This window comes from Phalacrocorax aristotelis, chromosome 4 (genome assembly GCF_949628215.1).
Source record: "Phalacrocorax aristotelis chromosome 4, bGulAri2.1, whole genome shotgun sequence".
Lineage (NCBI taxonomy): Eukaryota > Metazoa > Chordata > Aves > Suliformes > Phalacrocoracidae > Phalacrocorax > Phalacrocorax aristotelis.
In genome coordinates, this window is record NC_134279.1 from 57,885,200 (window position 1) to 57,912,633 (window position 27,434).

The window sequence follows — 27,434 nt, forward strand, 5'->3', positions numbered from 1 at the left end:
TTACGGTATCAGAAGTGCTTAGTAGCCAGACCTCCTTCACAGAAGGTTCGACCGCCCCCACCTCCTGCAGACTCGGTGACCAGAAGAGTTACAACTAACGTAAAAAGAGGAGTGTTGTCCCTCATTGACACTTTGAAACAGAAACGCCCAGTCACTGAGATGCCGTAGCTGCGCAAGAGAGAAGATTCTCCCAACGTTTAACTGAAGTAGCTACACTAAGGGAAATGAACTGACGATGTCTGGCCTTCCATTTCAAATTGCTGATGCTTTGTCTTCAGAAAGTTTACCCTTATCGAAACAATGTTAGACAAGCATGTTCTCTCGTTCTTGCCACCATCGTGTGATATGAAAAGAAGCATGAATAATCTTTTGCTGTCAGTGAGTTACACCATGAGCAATGGAAGGTCTGTTTGATTGTAAATACGTGAACGTTACCTAAACTCACACAAAAAAAAGAATATGGCCACGTCCCTCCCAGTGAACTCGTGCTAAAGTCCTTGGAGTGAATGATGCCTGAGTTGATAGTTTCACCGTCTTGAGCTGGATTTGTCACAAACCAATCTTAAACCCTACTGCACTTTGCTCTGTTTTCAACACTGGAGTAGGTACCAAGTATTAGCTACCATTGAATTACTGTAGATTAAATACCAAGTTTTATTTTTTACAGAACTACACCTGTTAGTTTTAAATTGTTTGTCAGCATTGGTCTAGCAACCACTTTAACATCTCCCCGACATGCTTTTGAATCATGGTGTCATTATTTCATCTCCTGGTTATACATTATGGTCTTAGAGAAGAAGAATCACGTTTAATACCAAACCGATGCTGAAAAATCCAGAAGTGTTTTCAGTAATTGAGTTGCAGGGTGATCCACTGAAGCTTGTCAGCTTTGAACATACGAATGCAACTGAACTGTTGGCTGTTAAATTTATTCTCCTAAATCTGTCATCAATTCATCAAAAATACCGTTTGTTTCACCCAGGGCTTAAACCAATCAGGAGTAAGAACTAGTCAGTAATTTTACTGTCTTAGAACTCTTATAGAGACTAAAAATATTCCATACCTTTTCCTTACAAGTGTTTGATGAAATGTTCAGTTCAGCGTCTGTTGCACAGTTCCCCCTTCCCCTCAGAGTTTCTTGCTGAACACTTTAACACGCCACAAAAAGAACAATCATGTTTCCTGTTATCTACAAAACTCCATGAAATTTCTTTTACTTTTAATGCTCCTGTGACAAAATAAGAGAGTTGTTTTCTAACAGGATCGTGCTTCAGGTGGTACAACTTGATTTCAGTGCTTTTGCTCCAAAGGCTTCATCTAATGGCTTTGATTTACACACCTCCGCAGGCCCTGACCGCGTCAGCCCAGTATCGCCCCTTGAAATTGCACCTCTGGCTAATCTTCAAATGCAGTTACACATCTGAGTCTCTCCCTTTGCCACCTTCTGTCTAGACCTGCAGATTGGTACAAATTTTGGAAATGGAACATTAAAGACATTTTAACTAGTGTTGGAAATGTTTTGCCTCCATTTATAGGTATGTTCCAAACTGTAACTGTCTCCCACGTTTGCAGATCTGGTCATACTGTAGTTTTAAAAGAACATTGGTGAGGCTGTTATTGGAAGAAATTATTTTACTATGCAAGAGACTGTTATAAACAATTTTCTTTTTATTTCCTTATTTAAAGAAATTAATGGCAACACCTGGGCAAAGCAACTTAGGAACACAAGGGGAAAAGAATGATGATTCAAGAAATTTCTGCATTGAAAAATGCAGAAAAATCATTAAACTAACCTCAGCGTGATGCATGGGCGAGTGTCAGGCGCAGGCTAGCTATGCAACTATTGTAATTAAATTTAGCTCTCTAGAATACCTGCTGAAGAGCTGAGCCTCCACCAATCTCAAATCTCTGTATGACCATGATCCTGCACCCCAGGCGCTGAAGCAACTATTTCCCCTCCCAAGGCGCACGTTCCTGCCGCCTCCTCTGCCCCAGCCCCCTGGCTTGCACAGCCGGAGGGGAAGCTGCTTATGCATCTGTGGCAGGGAGACCCGGCGGCGAGGGGACGCAAACAAACCCACTCCTTTTAGCAGCACCAATGGTTTAAAGTGCCCACGAAGCCAGATCTCAAGGCATGGAGGTGGCAGCTGGCACACCTGCTGGCTTAGTTCCTAGCACTGATCCCAGCAGCGTCCGCTGGGAGCACCGTAAAAACTCACTTCCTATCATGACTGCCATCAAAATGTGGTGGCTGACATTGTAGCTTTCGGTAGGGTCATGAAGTTAAGAGATAAAAAGTTTCCTTATTAGTCATCATGCTAGTGATTCACACTTCGACTTTATTTTAAATTACAGAAAATGCTTTGACAGTGTCTTTTTAAAGTTCCAGCTGGAAAGGCCAGGATTTGGGATTTGCAACTGTTCTACAACAGTGAATTTTAAACAAAGCGTATAATTAAATTTTGTAGTTGCATCTGCCCAGTGCTGGTTCTCCCCAAGGGCGATCCGGGCTCTCTTTAAACCAAACCGACACTTAGCGAACAGCAGTGTAAAGGTTCTTCCACGTCGGTGTTGGCAAGGCTGTGAATACCTAGTTAGCTCTCACTAGCAGAGTCTGCCATTGCAGGAAGGGCTGAGGAGAAGACAGAAGGTATCTGAAAAGCCGTAGGTCACTTGCCAGTATGTGTTAAGAGGTTTGTGTCTGTTAACGAAACGCTGTTGATTTTACAGATATTTAAGTAGCATTCTTAATGGGCTGACTATATGCGGCCTTTTTGCTTCAGTAGAGTTCCTTATTCTCCAGAAGATTACACACCCAGGTGTTTACAGAATCAGAGCCTAATATTGCGAAGCCATTACCTTTTGTTAAACAATATATTAAGACGCTCTTTTTACCATGGCCAAAAAAGGATGTGCGGGGTATGTGTTTAGGGAACTGCCACCATTTTAGTTGCTGTTATAGTGACCCTTCAGTTACCTATGCATTTTTTTATAATACCTAGTGACTCTGTAGGCAGGCAGCCATGTTCGCTATGCCTTGTATGTCTGATGCCATATTTTAAATTAACCTGTTAAATACCGCTTGAAATATTTTTATTTTATTTATTCTATTTTTACTGAAGTATCCTGCATTATTATGTTGATGTATTGTCTTTACTGGATGTGCACTTGTAACATTCTCCACTCTGTACACTGTCGGTTGCCTAGGAAAAGGCAGGCTTTGTAATTATTTGTAGTCACATTTTTATTGAAGTATGTAGAAAAATCATGTAAAGCAAAGCTAATGTCTTCATTTTTTCAGTGCAGGTAGTAAGTTAGAGGTAAGTATCACATGTCAGTTGTGTCATTAACAAGCTGCCTTGCAGGAGCAAGGAGATTTATATTCAGTCAACGACTGGAGACAAAAGCCTTTCTTTTGAAATCTGCAGTGCTGGCTGACGGTTTTATTTAAGCCACTTACTGTTTCATCTGAAGGGGAGCAAGGGGGTGTGGGAGATGTAAGGCGACAGTGGCTGCCTACAGGGTGGTTAAACAGGAATAATAAAAATGGCATGGAAGGGCACAGAATCTGTTCACAGTGAAGTGAGTTCGTAGTCATAGACTTCTTGTGCACCTCTTGAAACAACGTGCCCTTTTGTGACAGAGGAAGAAAAGCGGTGGAGTGTCTCATAGCTTACACCAGTTCTGTGTCACTACGAGTTCTACATCCCTTTTAATTTTATCAAGCGTTTCATAGGTGATTTAACTAGGGATCTAAAATTGTTAGTAAATCACCCATGGAAGAGAACTTTCTTATTTCAATGGCTGATACAGGCTCAACCTTTCACCATTGCCATTAATCCCATTACTCCTTTCTTGGGCAGGTTAAATAAAACATTGCTAAAACTTGTGCTGCACAGTCAGCAAAAGCAGGTTTGTTTTATTTTAACAGCAGTAAGAAAGAAGGAAACACCCCCACTGTCTATTAGCAGTACATGAAGTATCTGATTGACACCGAAAAGGACTATTTTCCCTGCTGTTGACCACTTCTCCACATTTAAATGTAATCTGTTCTGAGAATAAATTTAGCTGCGTAAAACGATTGTCTCAGCTGTTACTGGTCCACGAAACTGGGAAATTATTTCTTTTGTGCCAAACTGTGGTTGAGGGGAGGGAAAAACATGCTGGTGGCTTAGAGGCAGTAGCAGTGCAATGGATGCTTTTGCATCTGGAAAGCCGAAGCAACAGCTTCTAGCTGATTATTACAAATACGTAACTGGATTAAAGAAAATTAGTCACATAAACAGCTTTACTGTAAAAAGTCACAGAGCGTTTAATGAGCGTACAGGCTCCTACCTACTGAAGCCATCTGAAGCCAGCCCCAGATAAGCTGGCGACCTGCAGAATCAAAATCTTCGCTACCAGCTCTTCAGTATTCTTGGTAAGACATCAAGATTCTAACTGGTTCAGCCCCCACAACATTTCGAAGACTCAAACTCCTGAAAGCAAGATGAGACCGACTGTGGGACATCATGATGCGTGTTACGTAAGTAGCCCAGAAATTCTGTCATCAGACACAGGTATATTCATTTAGAAGTAATTTTAATTACTTTTAATAAATGAATGGTACAGATTTTGATTTTAAAAAATAGTTTAGTCCTCTAATTGCAGAATCTCTAAGTTTATTTTAAGCATTTAACAACCATATTGGAAAAAAAACCCAAATCTCCTTACTGTCCATTCCTTTTATCTAACATGTAGAATCTCTCCTCCTCCAAGATGGTTTTGAAATAAAATAGGAATTTTTTTTTTTCAGTTCCATACATTGCAGGCACACAGGTCTAGATCTGTCCCTACAGGTTTGTTCAGAAATAAAGAGCAGAGTTCATCCTTTTATTGGGACAGTTAAGGAGCAGGCGTTACTCACAGGGATGTACAGCAGGTGGGTGATGCCTTTGAACAGGACAGCTGGCTCAGACTGAAATGCTAAAAGACATTTTCCCTGATTCACTGAAGCAAGGATACTCATCTGACGAACCAGAGCCTGCTGCCTATGCTGCTGGCGTAGCATCATTCACATCCTTCCTTCTAAAGGTAGCGCTGACTGGTGTGGGTGAGGAAAGAGAGAGAGATGTTAAAACATTTTCTGTGGATGGGTCTAAATCCCATCTCAGGGATAGGTCACGCAGGTTAAGACTCCGTATCATACTGTCGACACTATTGGCAACACTCGTACCAAGTATCTTAAATGTCTACCTAGAGGAAGACCTCTTTAGGGCCACGGCTCCCTTTGGGCATTGCTATGCTGTCTTTGTTCCATTTCTACACAGTATAACCTAAATAAATGCAATTCTTGAAGTTCCTCTTAGAATCACGCCATCATTGTTTGCCATCTTCCTTCTTTATATTATCTGTATTTAATACTAAATTCGATTCTTGTTAAAAGTATCGCTCTGTGTCCCTTTTATCCTCTGCTCAGATTATACAACTGTAGATGTTTTACAGTTACTTTATTTTATATTTGCCAGCAAGAGGGAGCAGGTTAGAAGCCACAGCTGTTTCCAAAGACAGACACACTACTCCGTGGTCAGTCATTACTCAGCTGACTAGCAGTAACATGTATAAAAACAACCCTCTTTGACAGTAGCAGCTCTTTTCAACTAGGAACTGCTTGGGTTAAGGAAGCTGGTGCAAAGCAGTTATGAGCCATGACGTAGTCTGACATGACATCATGATGGCAATTCAGTATTATTAGCATGAGAGTATTTTATCTAGTTTTCATTGTTAATATTTTGAAGCACACTGGAGTAGGAACCAAGGGAGTAAGTACTAGAAAGCTGTACAGGGGCTTCAGTGTACCTGGCCAGTTGCCTGTACAGAAGTCAACCTCTAGTTTTAGAAATAAAGGTGGGCTAATTGGCTTACTTCCCACGTGCCACAATCTAAATGGTAACTTGCAGAAATGATATCTAGCACTTGTAAAGAAAAAGAGCCACTTACTAAATGCAGCCTCACTTTAAAAAAAAAAGGCAATTGGAAATTGAGTATTCCTACAGATCTGTGCAGGTCATGGAGGTGGGGGGGGAGGGAAGTATATGGTTTAACTTGTGACTTTGACATGTATAGCAAGGAGCTATGGGTTTTTGACCTCACTTCCCACAATGATCTATGCAGCTGAGCTGCATTCACTGTGAAGTGTGAGTGCCAGTTTAAAATTACATCTAACATGGATATTTCCATGCAAATATCCCATAATATATCTCTTTCCTACAGCAAGATTATCCTGCATAAAGATGTACTGTAACCTAAGCGTGTAGATAAATATATAGAGGAGTCTTTACCTTTGTTATAAAGGCTGGGCAAACTTTGCAGATTTTTACATCCATGGCCGAGGATGGCTCAGCACAGCTGGCTTGACAGCTTTAGGCAGAGGTGGTGGAAGTTTCCTCCCACTTGGACCCTTTGCTCCAGTCCAGCCATGAAAGCAGGGATGAGTTGATGTCCTGGGTTTGTTTCCTTGCAGACATACGTATGGCATTATCACTGGGGGCAAAATGATCTCCACAGGCTTCAGTACAACCCTGCGATGTTCTGCACGTGGCCTTCTAGCAAGTGCCTGTCCGTCATGTGCCCTGCCCTTAGGTGATGAATGAGATGTGTGCTTCAGCACTCTAGGCAGAGCTGGGGCTGAAACCGGGTTGAGGGGTTTCTTCAGCTGAATGTGGCTCTTTGTTCGGCTCACATTCTTTTGTAGTATGTTACCGACTGCTTTAGGCATGGCAACTTCAGCCTTAACATTGGATACAGTTTGACGGTGAAGGAACTCTTCCATTTTTGGCTCTGTACCACTACCAGTAATATTACTTCTGCGCTGTGTTACTTTTGGTCGCTTTTTCTCCTCTTCCTTTGATCTTTCTACAGCAACGCCATCTAGGAGTCCTTTTGCTGCAGCACGAGCCAGAATGTCTTTAACAGACACGTTTTCAGAAGAATCTTTCTGAAAATTTCCAAGGAAACAACAATACATCTAAGCCACAACACAAAGCTGCAAACTTCATGCTTCAATCGCAGATCCCTCAGAATTTACTCCACGAGGAAACTATGGCGGAGTCTAGCAGAAAGACTTAAGTCACATGTGATAAATGCTAACCAAAGTATTTATTCAAGAAATTGAGAATGTGACTGCTGTGTAAAGAGGTATCTGAGTGTTTGCTCTTCAGAGAGTTTGCCCTCTACAGGCCTAGAGAGGGGAGAGTGAATTCTGGGCTTTGTACTACGTCTCTCAAATTGACTTGCTCTGCAGCATGTCTGTAATAACATGCATATAGATATATAGAATGTGTGTGTATCAGAAATAGTTACTAAAATACAGAAATATCGTTAAACATGAATCTTTTGCATGATAATGAAATTCCTTGCTCATAATACATAAGCAAGGAACTCTCAAACTAGATTAACTAGTGAACGAGGGCAATAGCCAAAGAAGTAAAGAGAAGCAATGGGGAAGAAACTACTTACAACTAGCCAAGAAGAGGTTTTCTGTAAACCAGAAATTTCAGTTGAAATTAGACAAAATGGTCAATTTCCAAAAACTGGCCATAGGAGCAATTACTTCTGTGCACTAATATTTGAATAAAAAATTATTCATATCAACTACCTGAAACAAAAGTGGGTTTTTTTCTGGAGGAAGACAATCTGATAGACAGATGTACATGGCATGATTAACTAAAACTTACTAGCTCAGGGAGCCAGGTTAAAAATTATATTACAGTGAAAAGCAAGAGGTCAATAGATAACTTGAAAGGCTTTTCAAGTGTGATTCTCTTACTCTAATAAAATCTTCTCTCCTAATTCCCCCCAAGACACAAGCTTCTTTCAAGCACTGTAACTGCAGAATGACAGAAAGTGGTACAAATAACCAAAGAAGATCTCATATCTTTAATTTTCAATTAAATTCTAATTAGCTCCCCCCCTTCCTCTTCTGGTGAAAAAAGTCCTGCTTCTCTCAGACACAAGAGGAAAATGTTGATGCTCAGAGATGCAAGCTACCCCATTAAGGCCTTTCCTCAGAAATCATGCCAAGACTTTTCCACTTACTCAGCAAAAGCCCCCTGCTTTTCAAGCCAGATCTGCATTTGCCTTAGTTTTGGAAGGAAACATATTCATACCTATTTTATTCAAATTATAATGAAGTCTTAATCCCTATGGGTGACACTGTCTGCTTGGATGCTGGCAGATCCTGGTGACACACTCAGACATAACAAATAACTTTACTAGACACCATCTATCATGAGTCTAATCAAGCTGTGTATTTCATTCCAAGGTGTGACAGCAACAATATATTTCCTCTACGTGTTCCTAGCACTGTCTTCTGTCAAAAAACTGCTCTGACCATGAACAGCTCCGGAAGAAAAGGCACATGTTGGAAAGCTGTGCTCAGCATAAAACACCAGAGTTGCACATTTCAGCTGCTCACCTATTCTTTGTTCTTAAGAAAACTAAAGAACAGCCAGGAAGTTTTTTTTAAATGTACCATTTCATAACTTCTTTTGTGGAAAACAGCAATATTCTTTTTCAATGTAGTGTTTTTAAATGGCATTTTTTTTTAGCTTACCTCTCTTGCTAGAATAGCTAGAAAACAGCCACTGGAAATATCTGATGGCTCCATTTTGAAAAAAATTTCAGTGGAAGCCTCTGAATTGGAGCAAGGAGTAAACACAGAAGGAATAAGCCTGTAAAAAAAAATAAACCAATGACCAGAAAATAATAGTTAAAGACATAAGAGGAAATAAGCACGGATGTATTAGAAGTAATTTCCGAATTACATCTGTTAATGACAGTCTTATATAGCCTTATCTTAATTTAAAAAAACTGCAATTCAAGAAAGACATAAGAATTCAGCTTTTTACAATTGGTTTTTCTCATTTTTTCCAATACTTCCCATTTATTTTTTTCCAATAATTAGATGTATTAACCACCAGATAACAAATACGTATGAACATAATTAACAACTGCTTGCTTTCTCAGGTCTGCAATTACTGGATTATCAAGTTGGCCATGAAGTTGAGGAATGCTCTGAAAACACTGAGTAATACACTGAAATTGTAAAGGTGTTGGCTTTGAGTTATTAAGTATAATAAAGAATACATCTATCTAAGCTAAAAATCTTAGGTTAGAAAAATTTGCCTATCTGTAATAATTGAGTGCTTTTTTCAAATTCACAGCTTTGCAATGTATCAGTGAGGAAGGAAGAACTAGCCTTTCCTCATGTTCTCCCTGTATTCCAGTAATCCCCTGCTATTATAAACAGGCCTCAAGGACTTGGCTCTTAAGGCTGCTAAATCAGTACTAAGCAGTTTTGGTACAGAAAAACACTATCAAAACATCCCTAATGCAATTTTTACCCCCTCCTCTTTGCATTGCTGAGGACTGTATGATACAGCCCCTCCTCAACACTCCACTGATCCTCTTGTGATGGAGCTTTGTTCAAAGATAGTTATGGAGAAATGCATTCAATATTTGTAAGCAATATCCTGACTTGGCTGGCTAGTCCATTTCTAACAGGAAGCCTGCAAAACTGTTCGTTCCCAAGTTTTCACCATAATCTGAGCTTTTTTATATGTCCCTCAGAACTTGTTAAAACAGACTAGAAGGCTCACATCCTCCTTGCATTACTGAATAAAATTCTATGCCCTATGACACATACATAGGAGATTTTTTTTGCTTTTAGATCTGGTCATCCAATGCAAAAGAAGGGACAATCTTTGCTTTGATTCATGTATACAGATTACAGTTACCAAGAATCCCTTTAACGGATAGTCTGGCCCTGAAAATTGATGCAGAAATTAACTCAAATTTGACAGGCCAAAGGAAAATGCATGAATGGTTTAACATCTCCTCCACACAAACCTGTTTGCCATGTGTACCCTTATGTAAGGTAAAGTCTTTTCTATAAACTGTCTGTCATATCCTTAAGGTAAGCTCAGCTTAGACAGGGGGTACATGGTTGAAACCACCTTTAGGATGTCGCAGCCCTAAGACCAGCTGTACAACCCCAAATGCCAGCATAGCCTTATTTTGTTCGGCACCGCTCCAGCACTGCAGAGTGAGGCCAAAAGATAGAATATACATAAGCGCAACTTCTGTAAGAGTTTCCTGAAAGCTCTCGGTTTTCTTGGAAAAGTAGATTAAGTAGATCTGTGATGATCACACAGGATGTTTTATTAGTATAGCTTGCCTCTCAAAGCCCCTACTGTGAACACAGGGGCTAGTAATTCTGCAAGAGTTTTTTATTCTATCCTGCATTCTGTTAGTCAAATAAGTTACCTAATTAATTAAAGGAAAGCATACAAGGAACTGTGGTAAGTAGTACATGCATCTTAAATGGCTGGAGCTTTCACGTCTTAAGACAAGCGTAATCACACTACATATTTTATTTATGGAGGTCTATTATTGCTCTGTTTACACTGGTTACCAGCAGCTTTATTGCAGCAAGAATGAGGCATGAAAACATCCAAGATACATCCACGACACTGAAGAAGGAACTGATTCTGGAACCATTATTTTTGAAGTTCAATTAGTCCTCAGTCAAGAATTTGCTCAGGTCTGCAAAAATCCTAATGGGATTTTATTTCCTTTTCTTAACATCTGAGATGGCCTTCTATTTGAGAGCAAAAGTGTAATTTGGTGGTATGGCAAGTTCTGTGATGTTTCTGCAAAACACTGAATAGATTTTCTTTTGGCTTTGAGAGGAGGAGGAGGGTTTTAGAAAAGGGGGATTTTTTCTGAAAAAAAACAAAGCTCTGGGAAAAAAAATCTCAGATTTTTTAAATACAACTTCTGTTACATATATCATTAATTTATGTGTTATTTGTGTTCAAGTAATTCAGAGACCATTGTGTTCCAAGGTCCCCCTTGTTCACCCTATAGAGGAATAGCAGCACAGAGGTCAAGACATGACAGACTTCACAAAATTTCAAATCCCCAAGGAAAACACAGTTTACAGCAAAAGTTCATAAATGCTTTTGGACTATCATAGCATCACTGGGAAGACATACCCTGATTTCTCCCATTTAGCATAAAATTTTAAGCAGGCTGCTCTTTTCTCTCAGTGATTTACAAGAAAGATGCATTTTGATGTACTGTAACTTAACATCATGCATAACATACCTGTTTTTAAAATTCCGTGGACTGGTCACAGTTAACATTCACCATTTTAATCAGGCAAAATTTAAAGGCACTGAATGGTATCTGGAACCACAGTCCCTTTCCGTATGATGGCCAAGTTCAACATCATCTAAGGTAATATAAAATCTGAAAATACAGTATTGCTCTCCTGTGCTTTTGGCAACATAAACTTTTAACCTGCATCCTGTAATCAACTATTCTTTCTCTGTGCAAGTACCAACTGTTTGCATTTATCTACTGTGACTGAAAGGAAAAATCCAGAAAATACCCATCATTCTCTTAACAATTGCTCCAGCTGACACGGATGACACCTGCATTTTAAGTCTTGGATTCTTTTTCCCTTGCAACTTGCCATTCTAGTCTGAAGCTAGGGCATGCTATCAAGTTCCCTGACTTTTAGTCTCCATTTTATCTTAAACCCGCTTCAGTCTCTGAATACTGACAGGCTGAAAGCAATAGCTCTATCAGAAGCTCACCGCAATGTTATTTCTGACCAGTGATGCTTTCCTCCCCTCTCAGTTTCAGATGAGAACAAAAATATTAGATTAAGAAGTCAAGAGGATGCTACTTATTCCAGTCCTTTTGATGTTATGAGTACTGAGAGGCAGCAAAAAACTATTTTAAATGCTAATCTAATGCAAGACACAGATCAGTCTAGGATAAGAATTATGCTACAATTTAAAGTTACACTTTAATTTTCCGTAGACAAAACTATTCATTCCATACCTATATGGTTGTACTTTATTTCCTTCCACTCCAGAGTCCAGTGCTTTTTTCACTACTAGTTCATTTTCTTCTGGGTAAACTGAACAAGTGCCATAAACAATAGCTTGTACTTCGTTAACTACAAAACAAAAATTCCACTGTTCAAATTCTTCATACACACAGTGGTTTTATTAAGGACTGAAAGCAGCATTAAAATTATGCCTGGGTGTCACTTTCACCAAGAAAATATACCCTCCCGCACACATTAGTATTCAATCTCTAGTGCTTTTCAATAATTAAAATCTTCTCAAATATTTGCAGATTTCGGCACAAATTCAGAGCTGCATCATCTTTTCACACAGCTGCCAAAGGAGTGGAGCAGAAAGTGGCAGCATGAAGATGGAGTCAGACTCTATGTACAACTTTTCCAGAGCATGAGGAAGGCAGTAAGCCAGTTCTCTACACAATGCTGAAGATTACTGTGTTAATGGCTGGTGAATACTAGAACACGGAAACACCTTCGGACTTGAGGAGATCATTATTTAGGGGTTTTAGTTACACACTTACTGATAACTAATAGGGTGATCAGTGTATTTTAACTATAGAAAAACTGGTGATAGTAGGTCTTCCCAGAAATTGGAGAACTCACACACTTACATTTCATTGCATGCATCAACTCATTAAGCTGCCTCTCAGCAAGAATACTGAGTTTCTCCTTAGATACAGATCCTTGGAAAAGGTCTCTCAGCAATCCTGCATCTAAATGCAAAGAGTTCTAAATTTATTACTGCAACTTGTATCAGTGGCTTAATATTCAGTTATTTGCAGAAGATGTTTTGGTAATAACCAGGTCCATTACTAGTGCAGTGGGACAGTAGGTTTTACAAATTACAATACCGAGAAGTGCCTAAATGATCCTCCTTTCCCTCTTTACCTGTAATTACTACTGCCTCTTATTTGCTTCTATTTAATGGGAACTGTGCAGTGAATAGACTTGTATAGTCAATAAAGGTATGTACTCAATGGAAACTTACACACACATTAGTCTCTTGAAATAAATTTTCTGCCTATAGACTTCTTTCTTCAAAAGAAAGGCTATATAGACTCTGGTCCCCAGAATAACCCTCAAACTTCATACTATCGACTTGAAGCAGACACACAGAATTATGCAAGTTATTTAATATATATGTTTTATAGTAGTTAAAAAAAGGGAAGGCTTTTTATAAAATGACACCATTAACTGAAGCAGCTACAATGTCCAGATCACAATACTTCAATACTATTTCTACCAGAAAGCATGAGCTAGCTATTGTATTAAAAATTACCTCCATGTTCATTCAAAATAAAGTCTATTGGGTTGCCAACACCCAGCCCAGAGCATTGTGGTAGCAGCAAAATAACTTTTGCCTTTTGAAGTCTTGGGTCTGTTGGTCCAACCTCAGTAAAGTCTTCATGTAGTAACTGAATATCTGGGGAAAAAAGGGAAAAACTCAATGGTTCTACATGCAAGCAAGCCTGCCTAATTTTAATGGGATAAAGTGAATAGACAGTGGTGTTACATGGACTTCCACAGAGCTAGAGCCCCCTAGAGCCTGCTAGACCCAGATTATAGAATCATTAAGGTCGGAGACGACCTCTAGGATCATCAAGTCCAACCGTCAGCCCAACACCAACATGTCTCCTAAACCATGCCCTGAAGTGCCACATCTACACATCTTTTAAACTCTTTCAGGGATGGTGACTCCACCATCTCTCTGGGCAGCCTGATCCAATGCCTGACCACTCTTTCAGTGATGAAATGTTTCTTAATATCCAATCAAACCTCCCCTGTCACAGCTTGAAGCCATTTCCTCTTGTCCTACCACTAGTGACCTGGGAGAAGAGACCAACACCCACCTCACTACAACCTCCTTTCAGGTAGTTGTAGAGAGCGATGAGGTCGCCCCTCAGACTCCACCAGGCTAAATAACCCCAGTTCCCTCAACCTGTCCTCACAGGACTTGCTCTCCAGAACCTTCACCAGCTTCGTTGACCTCCTATGGACATGCTCCAGCAACTCAATGTCCTTCTTGTAGTGAGGGGCCCAAAACTGAACACATTATTCAAGGTGAGGCCTCACCAGTGCCGAGTACAGGGGCACGATCACTTCCCTACTCCTGCTGGCCACACTATTCCTGATACAAGCCAGGATGCTGTTGGCCGCCTTGGCCACCTGGGCACACTGCTGGCTCATGTAGCTGGCTGTCAACCAGCAGTCCTTCTCCTCCAGGCAGCTCTCCAGCCACTCCTTCCCAAGCCTGTAGCATTGCATGGGGTTGTTGTGACCCAAGTGCAGGACACAGAACTTGGCCTTGTTAAACCTCATACAGTTGGCCTCGGCCCATCGATCCAGACTGTCCAGATCCCTCTGCAGAGCCTTCCTACCTTCAAGCAGATCAACACTCCCACCCAATTTAGTGTCATCTGCAAACTTACTGAGGGCGCACTCGATCCCCTCATCCAGATCATTGATAACGATATTAAACAAGACTGGCCCCAACACTGAGCCCTGGGGAACACCACTGGATTTAGCTCCGTCCACCACAACCCTCTGGGCTCAGCCATCCAGCCAGTTTTTTACCCAGCGATCCTCCAAAGTATGCCCCACTGATTTCAAAGACACTGAAGGACTAGTGTCCTAGACCTTAGCAACTTCCACTGGAAAGACTGCTAATGGGTTCCAGGGTCTTGTTGCTTTCTGTTCTGATCATGTCCTCTGGGTAACTGGACAATGCATGGGGTTTGGATTAACACCCTCAAACAGCTGAAAATCAGACTGAAAGCAACAGCCAAGGCTCCAAATAAATGGACCCAAAGTTCCCAGCTACACCAACTGCTATACAGTAACTACTTAGATGGAAAAAATTCACCCAGACATTTCAGGAGCTTGCATCTATGACATGGGTAATCTGCAACCTTTGATTAACTTAATTGTAGCTGAAGAGTTGTCAGTTTGCCTTGTGACAACACAGAAGTTGTTACTGCCTTCCCCAGGTCCTTAAACAAGGGACCTCTGAATCCTGATAGAATTATGCCATATTTATCAATATCACAAACACCTGTATTACAATACTTTATGCATACCAACTGTTCTAACACCTACTTTTACATCCCATGTGACTGAACAAGTTCCTCAGTTCTGCTGCTTTCACTGAAGATTTCACGCCGCAAACAAAAATTTTGGACGTGGTGTGATTTGTCAGCACTGACATATGGGCAACGGTCAGATGGGAACCTACATGAGCCACTATAATGTCATCACCTATATTCAGCAGCGCCTGTGCAGAGTGTACAGCAAGGCTGCGAGACTTATCCTAGAAAATAATGACACAAAAATTAAGTATCACCAACTAATTAGTTTCTATGAATGCCAATCATCTTCTCCAAATAAGGAAAGTATTTGTTTTCATGACAACCGGGAAAGAAGGGAGGAGAAAAACTGATCAGGGATAGCTGCTAATATAGAATTAAATAATGTACAAAACCAAACATCTTAAGTCACTCACTAAACTTAAAATAATTGAACTAATGCATAAGAAAGCATAATATCCATAGGTGAAAAGCATAAGTGCGTGTCATCCCCAAGAGGAGGAACTCTTAGCAACAGCAGGTTCCAAAAAAGACAAACATAGGCCACAATATGCAGAATTCATCCTCAGAGGCAGCTTAGTAGAGAAATGCAAAACTATTCACACCGCTCTTCACAATAATTACAAGAGAAATTAAGGCCTTACAAATCAAAGACCAAGATTTTGCTGAAATTTGAAAAAGAGGCAGATTTAAATGCAAAAAGCACAGGGACCTCTCAATAAAAGTGGATGATCTCATACTATAAGTGATGAGAACAAAAAGAGATATATCAAACATTATCTCCATCAAATTACTTTAAAACACAGAGTGAAGATACGGACCACAGGCACCATGTTTTGCACCAAATCTGGCAAACACTGATGATAAAGGGGAGGGGAAAAAAAAGGCACTAAACCTTTAAGTTCACATCAATGTCTATGTATCCACTTACAGCATTCAAGTACCACCCTATCCCACCAAAGAAAGATGGAGTTTTTGAGGGTTGTTTCCTCACTTTGAATATTAGGGAGTGACACTCAGAATTTGTTCCCATGACCTATGGGGCTCCCATGTATAGCTCTTTTCTGTAAGTCTTCTATTCAAAATATACATACTGAAATTGACTACTGAATTACTCTGTAAGCTGGGTAATAAATTTTGAGGCTTGTGCTGGTTTTGTCTGGGATAGAGTTGTTATTCTTCACAGTAGCTAGTATGGGGCTGTGTTTTGTATTTGTGCTGAACAGAGTGTTGATAACACAGGGGTGTTTTCGTTACTGCTGAGCAGGGCTTACACAGAGTCAAGGCCTTTTCTGCTCCTCACACCACCCCACCAGTGAGTGGGCTCGGGGTGCACAAGAAGCTGGGAGGGGAGACAGCTGGGACAGCTGTACCCAGCTGACCAAAGGGATATTCCATACCATAGGACATCATGCTCAGTATATAAAGCTGGGGGAAAAAGAAGGAAGGGGGAAGATGTTCAGAGTGATGGTGTTTGTCTTCCCAAGTAACCGTTACGTGTGATGGAGCCCTGCTTTCCTGGAGACGGCTGAACACCTGCCTGCCCATGGGAAGGGGTGAATGAATTCCTCGTTTTGCTTTGCTTGTGTGCGTGGCTTTTGCTTTACCTGTTAAACTGTCTTTATCTCAACCCACGAGTTTTCTCACTTTTCCTCTTCCAATTCTCTCCCCCATACCACCGGGGGGGGGCGTGAGCGAGCAGCTGTGTGGGGCTGAGTTGCCAGCTGGGGTTAAACCACGGCAAGGCTAAAATTTCCAGAAAATGCTAAGCATCAAGTGAAAATGCCCTTTGAGATGTTTCTGCTAAGCACTCGGGAATCATCAGACACTTCAGCTAATTTCTGGTTGTGTGTTGCTGGACAGTTACTCCAAATGACCGCTCTACAACAGCAACCTCTGACCTGGAAAGGCTAATGATGGCAAGGCAGGGGAAAGACCAGTGGGGTTTATGAGATTTAGGAACCACGCTGCACAAAATACAAAGAAGTGTCATCATTCCATCACAAATATGCAGCTGAAGAGGAAGACATATAACAAAATTACCATACCATTATCTACTAACTGGGGGTAGTTACATAGAAACTTTCCTCACATTTTCAGAAGTAAGTCTGCCTCTTGAACCACTTTTGATGCTTATTTCAACAGTTTGAAGATTAAATTTAAAATGTTGTACTAACTTAATTGTAGTTATACATTATAAGCATTAACATTTGCATGCTAAATTTAGTAAGTGAAAGTTTCTAACCTTCTGATTATTAAAAAGTCCAAAACCTTATGAGTATGTTGCTGTCTGACTGATTTAATAGGACAGTCACACAATACATTACCTCATTCTAATGCAAAGCATTATTTTAGTTTGCAGAACATATTAAAGATGACATCAGCTCACCTGCAGTAAGAGTTTGCAATCTGCAAAAAGATCTAAATTAAGCAGTTCTTCTTTAAGAGAGGAAGGAAAAAACAGTACATCATGGCAATGTTGGTCCATACAGTACGTATAATGGTCAAAGTCTGGCACAGTTTCAACTCTTGTGAATCCCTTCTTCTTCAAATCTTTGAAAACGTCTTGAAGGCTGTTAACATACAATTCTGACTATTAAATATACAGCATTTGCTTAAGCAATATAGTTCACATTGATTATATGGATTTTTGCCTTCTTTTTTGTGTGTGTGTGTGCATACACACAAAATGCAATACTGCCTAATGCAGGAGGTGAATACAGCCTATTTTAGACACATGAACTCTGGTTTGAAACATTTAAGTTAGTAAGTCTGATAAAATAAATTAAGAAAGAGGTATGTATCTCCAGAGGATTCAAAGCATCAAAACATAAATGTCCATGTGCAGGAGACACTGTGGCAAATTTACAGTTGGAATAGTTCGGTTCCCTCAACTGTTTTCAATTTAGCCCAGCTTGCCAACAAATTTGATGGCTAATATCTGAAATAATCCTTGTGTAAATGTAATAAAGACATAAATGCAAGGTTTGCAATTCAAATATCACAAAGGTTTAAAGATATATACACCAAGACTCATTCGTTGAAAGGCAGTTTCAGACAGTGCCATAAGCTTATATGGTACATTAAATGTAGGTTCAACACAGCAGCTTTCAGTTCAGTCTCAGTTAAGAGTTGCAAAACCACAACCAGAGTAAGACGCCTTCTCTATCTTGAAGAGCCTATCCCCTAAGCACAGAACACTGGCCCAAGACAAGAGTATGAAAAAAGAATTCTTGAAGTCATGATAAAATGGATTACCTGTCTAACACATCAGGTAACAGGATAACCTGATACGGTTCACGTATGAGTTAGCACAGAACTGGGAACACCATTGTTATGTACACAGCAGTCCACCAAACATAAGGATTTTTAAAAGTGTATTTTTATTTTGAGTTTACGCTATCCTTACAGAATAAGCACCATTTTTAAGTATTGTACCTGTCTTAACATGCTTTGCCAATGTTATGGCTTACAGTAACACACCCACTTTTTAAAGAAGTTTTCTCTTTATTTTTCGTCACAGAGTTTACTCACCCATATAGTTTTTTCTAACTTTATTTCCTCATTTATTTGATGAAAGACCCACATAAGCAACAGAATAGTAAGAAAAACCGTTTCACAGCTTTCTCACAGTTTATGAATACCATTACTGCAATATACAAAAACCACAAACAAACTTAAGGCAATGTTGCTGGATTAAGCAGAATTTACTATAAGAAACTTAAACTACTAGTAATAATATAACCTGGAAATTCTACAACAAGTCTGTAGCAAACTACATCACTTCATATGTAAAAACATCAATATTAGATGATACTTTAAAGACCTTACCTGATTTTAAGTGTGTTTATCCAAACACATAAAGGTAAAGCAGAAGCCCTTTGTTCCTGCTTCCGTATGGTTTCTGGTAGAATACATTCAATTGAAAGAGCATCATGTTTTATGCGGCATCTTGCTAGTGCAGCTGCCAATTTTGTCCTGAAACTATAAAAACATAAGCACAAGTTTTAAGAAGTTTTATAAGTGTTTACACCAGCTATTAACATGAAATATTTCTATTACAATACTGTCTTGTTCAGAAACCGAAACCAAAAGTGAGGCCTCATTTTGCGAGCTGCTACAGAAAATACACAAATATAGGACATTTTCTACCCCAGACAATGGTAGATGCAAGGTAGTAGTACATAGTTAAGACTGTTCTACTTAAACGCACAAGGGACTGGAATTCTCACAGATGACTTCCAAATACATCAATTTTCTCAGACAGCTAAAAAAAAAACCCAAATATATTTTGGAACTGCAATCTGTGGAATACAATCATCAGATTTTTTTGTATGTTTGAAGATAAATATATGTGCAGAATGGGCACTTGATGAAAGCTGACCTCTAAGTGTGTACAGAAAAAGTATGGTGGCAACCTGCAGTCAGTTTTAGTTTTATCATTATTGTTATTACTATGTGAAAATCTCAGAGGAAATATCCCCAGTCCTTTTTTCCCCACAGGCTTTATGCATAATCTTGATACATGATTCAAAGCAAATGAAAATTACTGGTGAGCTACTTCAGACATCAAGGCATATTACTTACTGCCCTCCAGGAATACCTTGCATTTATATTAGTGAACTTTTGGGGCTATTCTAAATCCAGCAGCAACACAATTTTGTCCAACAAATGCCTGTTGAGTTCATCAACAGACTGACGAAAGAAATACTTGAACACTACTTAAAATGTTTGTTTGATGTATCCTCTTTTTTTTGTTCTAATTACTTAAAGTAATAAATAAATATAGTTCCATAATAGCAGTATTGATAAATAAATGGATATTCCATTCCAGGACCTCTTGACACTATTACACTCATATTTATGAATGTTTACTGAGTATTTAATTTCTTTTCTAAAATTGCACAAAAAAAACTTCAACAACTCCAAAATAAGATACCTTTTTCTAGCAGAATAATGCACAATATAAAGATGGTTTGTTAGCTGTATTTTTCTTAACTATAAGAATATGAAAGTTTCCTTTCAAACTAGGTTCTCATTAAAAATAAAGCCCACAAAATTTGAAGCTGAACGACATCTGTGATATTGACAATTGAAAAAAAAAAAAAAAAAAGGCAGTGGTTACACAAATCTGTATTTCTGCTAATATATGTCAACAACAAAAGTCCTTATCATGCATACCTGTATAGATAACGCTCTATTTTCTGAACTTCTGCTACAGGCTCCTCTTCATCAAAAATCTCTCGTGCTTGAAACTTTCGGTCTTGTAGGTCATAGAGCATCACAACAAGCAAGCTCGTTAATTCATCCGGCTGCAACAGAAAAGCAACTGGATAGAAAAGGTGACACAAAGCATGCCTCACTTCTGCAAAAAGATCCATATCAAACAGCAGTCTCCCATGTAAGAGGCATTAAAAACTCCAATGAAATGCTTATTTGTAAGAATATTAAAGTAATTCCTCATGAGAGTTAGTAAAACTCTAAATGATTTTTAAAAACTCAAATACACAAAAGTTATTTAGCTCACCAAAATTAAAAACACTCTCCATATGCACACATAATATACTATATCTTAACAACTTTTCACGTTATCAGAACTTAAACTTTGGAATTATTTTCTCCTCATAAGTTCCTTGAATAGCTAACAAAAGCTTCTTGTCCACCAATTTGTCTAGTGGGATTCTTTGGTATGTAACAACCAATAAGCTCAGTGATAATAACCATTCTGCAGTTAGAACATATGTAAAATCTCCTTCCCATGTCTAAATGTTTAAAACAAGGAGCATCTCCTTCTTAGGCACAGTAATTAACAGCACTTCAGCTACTCTTGTCTGCCTCTTTTCATTAAAGTCCTACAGTTCTTAATACCTTCGAAAATTCTTAGCTTCTCACAGATATGACCAAAATTAGCTCAAAACCTCAAGTTTTTAGGGAAATACCACCAAACACAAAATGTTACCAAGTGGGTCTTACTTCCTTATAAAAACAAGCCAAAAATCATATGTGTTAGATCATTTGCCTGCTCACATCCATCTCCACAAATAACACCCGTTCAAATTCATCTTGTAATTTGCAAAGGCAACAAAGACTAAACTGGAAGGAATAGCATATTACTCTGCCAGCTCTAGATTTTCTTTCCATGTCAAAGCAGGAAAGCATGTTGAGACAGTAAAGTGGACCAATTTTTGCCAATATAAGTGCAATATTTATATACAACACAGTCTGCCCAGGAAATGAAACATGGGGTCAATGCATTCTTTCGTCTGATGGGGTTCACCCCATGCTTTCCAACTCTCAGGGACAAGAAGGGAACATGACTTTCTTCCCCACTCACAATGGGACACAGCAGAGAAGGAAAGCCCATAGACATGGACTGGCTCATGGACAATCTCACTGAGCAAGCATTACACTGCAGTAAGCATTATGGTTTGCTCTCCTATGATGCTTTAGACAACTAACTAAAACCAGCAGCAATATTTCAGTCTCAGGCTACCATATAGTTCAAAACAACAAATGTTGTTTTGAAGAATATTGCAGAATCCTCAGAAAATATTCTAATTACATCAACTTAGAAAATACAGAATTTACTTCCTCACAAAAATGCTCACTTACTATTGACTGGCATGGGTAAACACAACTATCTAACAATATTTCTTCAAGAAGATCTTGATCTGCAAAAAAAGAAAACAACGACAACTTACGCTACGAAATCTACAAGATTCTATGGAAGAAAAACTTGTAAATCACTGAAGAAAAAGCTGGAAGTTTAAAAATCATGAAACTCTAAGGCAAATTCAATCACAAGCAGTAGCAGCTCTAAGTAAGTGCAATTCCCTTACATGAAAAAGCATAGAGTTTAAACGTTTGATTTCACAAAATGCTAACACCACTTAGATATATGTAAATATTTGAGGGATAGGAGTAGTCTAGCAGTAACCTATAGTTCAACAAAAAATTCCCCAGATCTCTGCTGTCAGGCAGAAACTAAACATTTTGTTTTTCCATATCTTTTTTTCTGCTGCGTCATTTCTGTTAGAGATTCTTGGAAAAGTTTTGTACTTACATTTTAGAGCACTGAAAGCCAGTTCATAAGATACCCGCTGGGAATACTCATCTTTAAAAGTCAGTGTGGGAGATACTGAGTCACCACCATACCGCACCAATATTCTATCCTTACGCTTTTCAGTATGAATGCCTTGAAAAATCTTAGCTGCTTTCATGTACACAGAGTCGTGATAGCCATTCTTCTCAATCAGAGTCATTGTTCTTTTTTCAACAGATCCTTTTTCATCTGACATTTTCATTTCGCTCAAGTCTGAAGTATCATTTATACCATCCTCATGTAAAGACACCAAGTTACTTTTAGAACCTGGCATTCTTCCCTTTGCTGACTGTGTAAGTGCAAGTCACAGTCCTGCTGCCTCTGCAAAAAACAAGTTTGTATTGAATTGTGAAATTTTTTTTCACTGGAATACACTTTTCCCTTCATTTTCAGGTTTTCCATAAAATTTATTTTATTTTTTAGGCTCTAATTCTGCAAATACATATATACATATATCATCCACACTTCTATACTTCTATCATCTTACACAGAGAAGTATTTATAACAGCTTTCTTACCTTATTTATTTTCACTGATGCAGATACAAAGACTGGTTATTTTTTTCAGAGGCCAGTGTTTTACAATAAATGATCCTTACAGACTATATGCAGAGATTTTATTATCTGTGTCTAGTAAGAAGGATTTTTATTGCAGACAGAGTAGTATCTCTTACTAGGAATTCTCCTTTAATAAAAAGACACTACAGAAAATTCAAAGCAGCCATCGTATCCTCCAAAGAACCATCTTGAAAAGAGTCGCAGTGAATTCCACATGCTTGTCCACTAAACTGCGTATCTGTTCCTAAAAATGGACAACAGAGATCATATAAGTGTTAACGTATTTCATGTATTACCTAAACAGCACAATTTTAAATGCAGGAAAAAAATTCTGACAGGCTCTGAAGATATTATCCAACTCTCCATAAGCCCATATGTGTTTCTTAAATTTTCTACACATCTTACATAAACAAGAAAATAAAAATTACCTTGCCCAGCAGTGGAATAGGGCTTTAAGAAAAATAAAAATAAAAAGCCCCAGTGTTAGTTGAATCAAAAAAAAATGTTTATGTTAAACATAAAACCTACTTAAAGTATATCCATCGCAGTGCTTGGAGTTACCCTACTTGCTCTGATTGCTATAATATGCATTTATGACAATGCTTGGAGGCTTAGAAGTCAGGTTAAAATGTTCAGAAGAAGGATAAGCCAAGACAAATTTAGTCACAGGGGAAAGACTATTTAATTAAAAAAAACAAAACAAAACAAAACAACCAAACCACTAGTTTTCCTGTCTGAGGAAGAATAACACACGAGAACTGTGAGGAATTTAGCAGATTTAGCACAGAAAGCTAAGCATGGAGCTGGTGCTGACAAATAGTTCTGGATATTTTAGGATTAACAGCACAGAATAGCAGAATTTGTTCTTTTTGCCAGTCTGAAAATCCAAAAAGAAGATGATACAGTGACCAAAACAGAAAGGATCTTCTCTTTTGCTACATAATTCAGTTCAGTGCAAACATTCTCAAGCTTCTTCCCTGGGCTCCCCGCATTCCTCCGAATAAATTACATACCTCTTCTACCTAGGTCAGACATACTTGCTCAGCATCCTCTTTTCCTCTCCCCTTTCCTGCCCGCATCACACAAAATATAGTGGAGAAGAAAAATGGCAGCACAGAGGGTTGGAGGGGAACAGAGGAACACAAGCTGTTACTTCTCCAGCAGGCAACCATGAAACACCCCATGCTGAGCCAGCATTCCCAACATCGGTGACACTCATCCCATTCCTCCCCTCTCCAAGACCAGAACAAGTCAGCATCCACTCACACATCCAGCACGCTCCAGATGACCCACTAGTATTGCTTCCTGAATTCTGGCAGCTTATCTGGAAGAGGCCACATCGCATTCTCCTTTCCCAGGATTTGCTCCCCAAAACTGAGAGCCACTCACCATGTAGAAGCAACTTTTATGGACTCTTTACAAAGGTCCTGGGCCTCAGACAAACAGCTGCTTCTGGTAGAAATTAAGCTCCAACATCCCTCGTGCCAGATGCAGCACTGATGGATCCATGGAGCAAACAAATTTATTTTATGAAGCCATATTGAAACAGAACAAGCAGTGCTAGCAAAAGAAAGCACTGTTCTTCACTAGGTAAGGTACCAGATTACCTATACCAAATTGAAATTTTTGTGCTTAGATAGGAAAAAAATCGTAAATGCTTTCAGGATGTTTAACACTAATTTGACCAGAAGACATGCATGATTTCACAGAAAGGAGGACAGCACCTAACAGGGACCTGGAGCTCAAACCCCTTCTCCACCTGAACACGAAATATTCCTGTTTGGAATATGTAGCAAGTGAAGTAATGTTTGTGGTGTCAGGACTTTCAAGACTTGTAGGACACAAGTTGTTGTGACTTCTTTGTGAGAGCCATTTTTGCTGACCCACAAGACACACTGCTATTAAGATGATCTGATGAATACACTTTCCCCAAAGACAAATGTCATCATAATAAAGATGAGATAACAGTGCTCCACCCTGTGCAAACACACTGCATGGTGGCAACACTGTAAACCATAGCTTAGGTTACTGAACTGTGTGCCAAGCAGAGAATACTAAGCTTGATTAACAGGAAGCTCAGCTGGGGAAAACTAAAGAAGAGACAAAAGACCCTGCCTTTGCCTATGGAAGAAATTATCTGAATCTCAACAAGATTACCTGGTTGAGGGGGGAAAAAAAACCCTCAAGGTCCCAAAAGGGCCATAATTTTCCTGAAAGACACAACGGCCTTCAAAGTTCAGAAATGTTTTTTCCATTGTTAAGAAAATCTTCAAATGAAACATGAATTTGTTGTGTTAGGGAGTCACTGAAGAGAGGTGAAGAAAATGTGAGGATAGAAAAAAACAAATTCAAAGTTTATAATATTACTGAGTCCTACAAACATGAAACCAATTTGACTTGGATCCAAGTCCAGCATCTCTCCATACAGTCTCAGCATACTGATTCAATGTTAAAAATACATACATATTCCCAGTGATCTGGGTGACCAGAGGTACAACTGCCTCATCTACGAAGCAGAAACTTGCTGTAGCAATAAAGTTTCCAAGTTCTTGCCAATATACTTCCACACTGTTTTCCTTAAGCTTGATCAGATTTGCAAGTTAAGAGTGGCAGGCAGAAGAAATGAACTTAAAGATACTGGCAACTAACATTTAATGAAGTTAGTGGACAGATGTTCTCCGTGACACCTAGAGCTTGCGCTGTAAACAGCAAGCACCTATCTCAGGACAGTATCAGTTGTGAAAGAACAGAAAACAGACAAGACAGTATCTCCCCACTTCTGCTTCCAAGTCATAATCCACTAAACTGATGACAATGATTAGGACAACTCGCTGTTAGCACAACAGTTCAACGAGCAATACCAGCAGCCTCACAAGGCAAAGGGGGTGCTTCTCATGCCTCCTGTCTGCGCCAAGGGATGTACAAATCTTTTGTCTGAAAACACCTGTAATACAAATGCAGACAGACTCCCATAACACAAGTTACTGTTACCCAAGTACAAACGATACCAATAAAGATAAGAAGAATGGAAGTTTTGAATAGTAGAGTGCAAGCTAGAGAGGAGGCTGGAGAACTGAATTGGACTATATTGCTTTACAGCCAGGCAGTGCACGGCAGGAGGCCTGGAGGAGTTCACAACGTTTGTCCCTATCTTTTTTCCAAAGGCTGAGTGGAGCTCCCAGCTGCTCTGGCAGGCTCTGTACTTGAAGCGTTCAACCCGTCTAAGCCCAAGCCCACAGGAAAGCCACTGGAAGAGCACCTGATGGGTGAGAGAGAACAAAGACTTATGCTCATGCTTTGAGGAAGCTCTTGAACAAGACGTTTGAGGTAACCTTTTTCTCACTCCCTAAACCATATGGGAAAAAGTAACATATCAGGTATCTCTCAGATACTCTCACAGGATGCCCACCAAACAGAACTGTCTCAAGACCAGCAGGCTTAAATCTGTAACACAGTTTTAATCATTGCTTCCCAATACCAGAGATATGCTACTCTTTTAGCCAGTATGCTTGCCAAAGGAACTGAAGAAAAACTGGACTCATTTATTGAATCTTCTCCGTTTCAAGTGAAGCTGTCCGTAGATCATATGGTTTTGCAATTCTGAACTAACAGCACTAGACAAACACAGTAGTTGTGGCACACAATATAGATCCATATGAAAAGCAAATAAAAAATGTTTCTGTTTATACATAACTTTACTTAGTGAGGAAGTTAGCCAGTGTATCATAAACAGTTAGCTTGAAGGATAGCTCCAGTTTTGACTTCATGAACTCAAGTGAACACAATTATGACATTTATTCAGTACATGGCATAGTAAAGGATTTCCACACACACACCATCAAAGTCACTAATTCCTCTGTTCATATACCAATACATGTATTTTTCCTATTTCTTCAGTTATCAACATCTTTTTCATTAGCCTTTATCATTCATTTACAATTCAGGAAAAAAGATAAACTCCCCCACAGCATCTGTGTTTTATCAGGTACAGGAGGCAGCCTTTATCATTAACCTCATTCACAGGAACCAACAGGAATTCAACATTAACATTCACAGGAATTGATGAAAAGCAGCTCTGTGAACATGGCCGTGGTTCCTCACACACCAAGAGTAAACGCTGGACAACCACACACCGTAGTTCTTTTCTTGCGGGTACACAAGACCACGCTTGCTTTCTAAGGTCAGCTGAAACCATCTGAGCAGAGCCTGAATGGATGGCAAAGCTTCTGCTGTCCCCTAGCTTCAGTTAACTAAGCTGGAGGGAAGATTAGTGGGAGTCAGGAAAAGTCCGCCACGAGACCATTCCCTAACTCAGCTTTATTTATGAGAAACGGTCCATGCCAACTCATAGTACAACCATACAGGAAAAAAAAATACTTCATTGTATAAACATGCAAAGGGATTCTTGAAAGACCGGGCTGCAAGGACTTAAAAAGCAACCAACACCACACACACCCCAACCCAACCCAACCCAACCCAACCCATACAGGAGCGGACAGAGCGACCCCTAAGCCTCTTCCCCTCGGCAAGGGGAATTCTTTCACCCAAGGATGATTTTTCTCCTGACAGGGTTTCTCCCTCTCCAAACCTCACTCTGGTGTTGGCAGCGCTGCCGCTAGAAGCGCCCCCGCCCGCTCACCCACCAGGGTGCTGCGGGGCCTGAGGGCCTCCCCAGGCCGCGCCGCGCGCGGGGCTGGGGCCGTTAGGTTCGCGAGGGGACGCCGCCACCCTCCGTCCTCCTGCGGGGGTGCCGCCCGCCCAGCTCCCCCGCCTGCC

At 39.7% G+C, this 27,434-nt stretch overlaps 2 protein-coding genes across 25 annotated transcripts in view; one reads left to right on the top strand and one right to left on the bottom strand.

Moving 5' to 3' along the window:
• APBB2 (amyloid beta precursor protein binding family B member 2) overlaps positions 1-4,078 on the top strand; it is a 199,697-nt gene extending 195,619 nt beyond the window's left edge. For all 17 annotated transcript variants that reach the window (XM_075091604.1, XM_075091601.1, XM_075091608.1 and 14 more), the window contains one exon: positions 1-4,078. In XM_075091604.1, the coding sequence (XP_074947705.1) occupies positions 1-168 (168 nt within the window). In that variant the 3' untranslated portion in view covers positions 169-4,078.
• NSUN7 (NOP2/Sun RNA methyltransferase family member 7) lies at positions 1,537-27,434 on the bottom strand. Of its 8 annotated transcripts, none has more exons than XR_012660379.1 (14): positions 22,620-27,237; positions 22,064-22,423; positions 21,613-21,671; positions 20,182-20,312; positions 18,832-18,984; positions 17,390-17,573; positions 15,014-15,224; positions 13,197-13,340; positions 12,529-12,630; positions 11,893-12,010; positions 8,594-8,711; positions 6,321-6,976; positions 4,907-5,083; positions 1,537-4,478 (listed from the first exon to the last, which is right to left on the bottom strand). XR_012660379.1 is itself a non-coding variant. In XM_075091619.1 (14 exons), exons 3-13 carry the CDS (start codon positions 22,374-22,376, stop codon positions 6,356-6,358), a joined length of 2,154 nt encoding a protein of 717 aa, XP_074947720.1. In that variant the 5' UTR covers positions 22,377-22,423; positions 22,620-22,902; positions 27,247-27,434; the 3' UTR covers positions 4,565-5,083; positions 6,321-6,355. The 8 variants fall into 8 exon arrangements, 7 of the variants coding, with proteins under 7 accessions (XP_074947720.1, XP_074947721.1, XP_074947727.1 ...); XM_075091619.1 differs by lacking the exon at positions 1,537-4,478 and adding an exon at positions 27,247-27,434 and having other exon boundaries at positions 4,565-5,083; positions 22,620-22,902; XM_075091620.1 differs by lacking the exon at positions 1,537-4,478 and having other exon boundaries at positions 4,565-5,083; positions 22,620-22,902; positions 25,756-27,237.

Coding starts and splice junctions, on each gene's coding strand:
- NSUN7 (XM_075091619.1), bottom strand. CDS start 22,376: ATGCCAGGTTCTAAAAGTAACTTGGTGTCTTTACATGAGGATGGTATA. Junction 12,631..13,196: donor TATTTTGAATGAACATGGAG/GTAATTTTTAAT, acceptor CTTTGCATTTAG/ATGCAGGATTGCTGAGAGAC. Junction 8,712..11,892: donor AATAAAGTACAACCATATAG/GTATGGAATGAA, acceptor TTTTTTTTACAG/GCTTATTCCTTCTGTGTTTA.